Source organism: Etheostoma spectabile, chromosome 21, assembly GCF_008692095.1.
Source record: "Etheostoma spectabile isolate EspeVRDwgs_2016 chromosome 21, UIUC_Espe_1.0, whole genome shotgun sequence".
In the NCBI taxonomy this organism is placed as follows: Eukaryota; Metazoa; Chordata; class Actinopteri; order Perciformes; family Percidae; genus Etheostoma; species Etheostoma spectabile.
The window spans coordinates 19,922,191-19,925,954 of record NC_045753.1 but is presented as its reverse complement, the minus strand read 5'-3'; the positions used below and the strand labels follow the sequence as shown (position 1 = coordinate 19,925,954).

Sequence of the window (3,764 nt, the reverse complement as noted above, 5' to 3'; positions counted from 1 at the left end):
CCAATCAGAGCAGACTGGGCTTTTCAGGAAGGCGGGCCAAGAGCTCATAAAGAGTTTCAGGCAGAGGAGCTGCAACAATGGCAAGTACAAGAATTATTTTTTTGAACATCAAAGCATGTAAACCTATTCTTGTAGACCCAGAGTGCACAAATGGGATGCTGAAAAGAAGGATAATATGGGCTCTTTAACATCCACTTAAGCCTATGGGTTGAGTTTCTTGGTTTAGTGGTACAACAGAAGCTGAAAATCTGCATTTGCTGCCAATTCTTTAATTTCTGTGAAAGCTGAGGCCCACATTGGATTACCACCTTGTCCATTGGTTACACCAGCCTTTGCTCCATAGCCTTAAAAACAAGATGGAAAAACATTACCAAAACATCTAAAGTTTTTACAGAGTGATAAGTGATATTATTTTGCTAAAATAGAATGAATGCAAGTACATGGCTGAACCTACCTTTTGTCCCTCCTCCATTGGTCCCACCAGCAGCTGCACCATAGCCTTAGATAAAAGATTTTGGTAAAAAAAAATTAGAATAAACTATAAATTTGTGCTTGATGCTGTGGAAACACATTTACCATTGGATTTAGCTTCATTTATACATTAAATATCTACTGCTGGCTAATTGCTTGACTAACATTAGAAACATGTATTTCTAAAATCAGATCAATCTATCATACAGAGCTATGTTACATTTGTAATCACTAACCTATGCCTTTTGTCGAGTGAGTGAGTGAGTGAGTGAGTGAGTGAGTGAGTGTCCAAATTTAGAATATTTGTCTTATACCATTGCCTTTCATATGGTGTCCATTGGTTGGGCCGGCTTGAACACCATATCCTGAAAAAAAGGTCACAGTGTGACTATACAGTAGCAAAAATCCTTTAGTTAAATTAGAATTATTTTAAAAGAAGACACAAACTGGCAAAAAGAAGCATGTAACATCTACCATTAGATTTTGCACCGTGTCCATTGGGTAAAACTGCTGGATTTCCTCCTAGATTACAAAGCAATATATACAAAGTTTGTGGGAAAAGTTAGTGGAAAACAGTGAATCTGAGTTTGAACAGTACAATGTGCTGCAGGAATGGGATTAAAAAAACTTTTAAGGAGCCGTATTATTTTTGGGGATTTTTCCCATCTTAGTGTGTGTGTAATAGTGCCTGTGTATGTAATAGATGTAGAATATACTAAACACCCATATTTCACTCCAAATAGCGCTCTCTACCACAGACAGCACTTGTGCCTGAAATGCCTCTCTTTAACATCCACTTGAGCCTATGGTTTGGAGTTTCTTGGTGTAGTGATACAACAGGAGCTGGAAATTTGCAATTTGAAAGTTTTCATTTTTGTGAAAGCTGAGGCCCACATTGGATTACCACCTTGTCCATTGTTTACACCAGCTGTTGCTCCATAGCCTTAAAAACAAGATGGAAAAACATTACAAAATATTTAAGTCATAGTATTTTACTAAAATAAAATGAATGCAGGTACATGGCTGAACCTACCTTTTGTCCCTCCTCCATTGGTTCCACCAGCAGCTGCACCATAGCCTTAGATAAAAGAGATGTTTGGTGAAAAATACATTAGAAATAGCTCTAAATTTGCACTTGATGGTGTGGAAACACATTTACCATTGGATTTAGCTTCATTTGCACTTGAAATATCTACTGCTGGCCTATTGCTTGAGTGTAACATTGGAAACATATTTTTGTAAAATCAGAACAATCTGTCATGCAGATTTATGTAACATCACTAACCTATGCCTTTTGTTGGGTATCCACCGTATCCATTCTGTGCACCCAATGCCTGGCCCACACCTTTAAAAACATTTTTATTAATACATATATATTGAAAGCTTATTCTTAGGGACAGAAGAACAACAGCTGTTATCTGCTATTAATTTACCTTTTGATGGCATCACCATTCGTCCACCACCATTCAGATGTTTCTTTCCTAGATAAACAATAACATGACAGCTGAGAACAAAAGCTTCTTCCTGTGTGAAAAATCCCACAAACACAATCATTTTCATGTTTAATGAAGACAGAATGTAGAGTGTTTTGAGGGTACCATTATGTTGTGGGCCCTGTCCATTGGATATTCCAGATCCAGTTCCATAACCTTAAACACAGTAAACCTAATATATTAAACTACTGTAATGTTGCTATTACAAAACAGCAAGAAAAAACATTTTGCTTTGCAACATCTTTGGGGTGTATTAATACTTACTCCACAGGGCAGGAATTAAGCCTGATTATTAGCAACAAACAATTTTATACAAAGGGAACTTGTTGTCAGTAAAAAGGAGATGAAAAGGCTTCATACTCAAGTTGTTCAGGGATTTTAACTGAATTATATGAGGACGTCAAAACCGTTATTTTTTTTTTCTTCATCACAGACGCATATTTCATCATTACCTTATTGTGTGTGGCAAAAATATTAAGATGCAGCCACAGAGATACCACCTGCATATACCTGGTTCATTGGTTCAGTGACATTAATGACTTTTATTAAGAAGCTCTTTATTTGTCGATTAGCAAAGATTATATTCAACATGTTGGAAATTTTGCAATCTAAAACTCCACTTCTAGTGTTTGCAGTGATGGCTATAGTAAAACAAAATCTTTCTGCTTTGCCTTTGTTCCCCAAAATGATTGATATTAAACATATTGTATCAATGCAGAGATATATTTGAGATATTGGGGGGGGGAGGGTGTTGCATTTTTTTTCCAATTCAAGAGAAGAGTTCATAGAAAATAGTAATAGCACTCTGAAGGGCCCTGCTGTTTTAAAAATTTAAATAAAAAGTTAGGCTCCTCTCCCCACCCCATTAACTTTCATCCAGTCCCTGAATTAGAATTCCACACTCAGCCTATACAAAATAAATCCAGTCTCTGGTTGAGTCAGTTTAGTGATGAACATTTTTGGGAAGTAGCAAGCCTCGACTCTACAGAAGTCAATGGAGTGACTGTGTATAAGCAGTAAAACCATTATGTCCCTTCTCACAGAGGGATGTTAGATTTAGACTGCTGCTGCCACTGAAGACGAGCTGCCTTTGATTTCACAAACTGAGGCTGGCGGTAAACAGAAAAGAATATATAGTTGCTTCGCATCATCACAAGAAAAGTTGGTAGAGGGTTGAGCACACATCAGAGCTACACAGCGAGGGCTGCTAAGGTTTCAGTTTAACATGATCGTTTGAAATTTGACAGACAAACCCGAGCACCTAAAAGACATTTGTCTCATCTCTTTTCTAACTCTTCAGGACTCAGCAGGTTGCACTCTTTCCCTGCACAAGACTGGAGTGTGCGTTTTAACATAGTTTGGGAGTCTTTAAAGAAGAAAACAAAGTAGTGTAATCATTTCTCTGTCTATAATGATTTCTGCTTAAATCGTTCATAGCATCTGTAAATTCTGGCCCTCAAGGATCACAAACCGATCAAAAAGTAATAAGGTAAAAGCCATCATTTAAAGAGGGATCTAGTACAGAAATGGTGCACATACAGTAGTGCACAATTGGATGTCGCAGTTAAATAGAGTGGAAACAGCCTTTAGGTGAGCTGTTTAGCCCTGGGGAAATTGTTAAAAACAAACTTGGACTTAACAGTACTGCAGTTGGCAAATTAAGGATTAGCTCACTATATAGTATCGTTAAATTAACTGCAATGACAGATTCTAGTTGTAAGAGTAAAGCATTAAGTTAAAGCAATGTCAGGAATGTCGGTTGATTTTCTGATCAATAATCATTAATAATCCCCTTTTTTT

At 37.1% G+C, this 3,764-nt stretch overlaps 1 protein-coding gene across 14 annotated transcripts in view; it reads right to left on the bottom strand.

Annotated features, from left to right (window-relative positions):
- Positions 1 to 3,764, bottom strand: part of cmn (calymmin) — a 37,392-nt gene that overhangs the window by 32,890 nt on the left and 738 nt on the right. For 4 of the 14 annotated variants that reach the window (XM_032502409.1, XM_032502408.1, XM_032502410.1 and 1 more), the window contains 9 exons: positions 2,070 to 2,120; positions 1,905 to 1,952; positions 1,757 to 1,816; positions 1,505 to 1,549; positions 1,379 to 1,414; positions 946 to 993; positions 786 to 836; positions 455 to 499; positions 309 to 344 (listed from right to left, as the gene is read on the bottom strand). In XM_032502409.1, coding sequence (XP_032358300.1) covers positions 309 to 344; positions 455 to 499; positions 786 to 836; positions 946 to 993; positions 1,379 to 1,414; positions 1,505 to 1,549; positions 1,757 to 1,816; positions 1,905 to 1,952; positions 2,070 to 2,120 — 420 coding nt within the window. Of the gene's footprint in view, positions 1 to 308; positions 345 to 454; positions 500 to 785; positions 837 to 945; positions 994 to 1,378; positions 1,415 to 1,504; positions 1,550 to 1,756; positions 1,817 to 1,904; positions 1,953 to 2,069; positions 2,121 to 3,764 lie in introns of those variants that run through there. The other 10 variants (XM_032502412.1, XM_032502413.1, XM_032502418.1 and 7 more) reach the window with 7 other exon arrangements.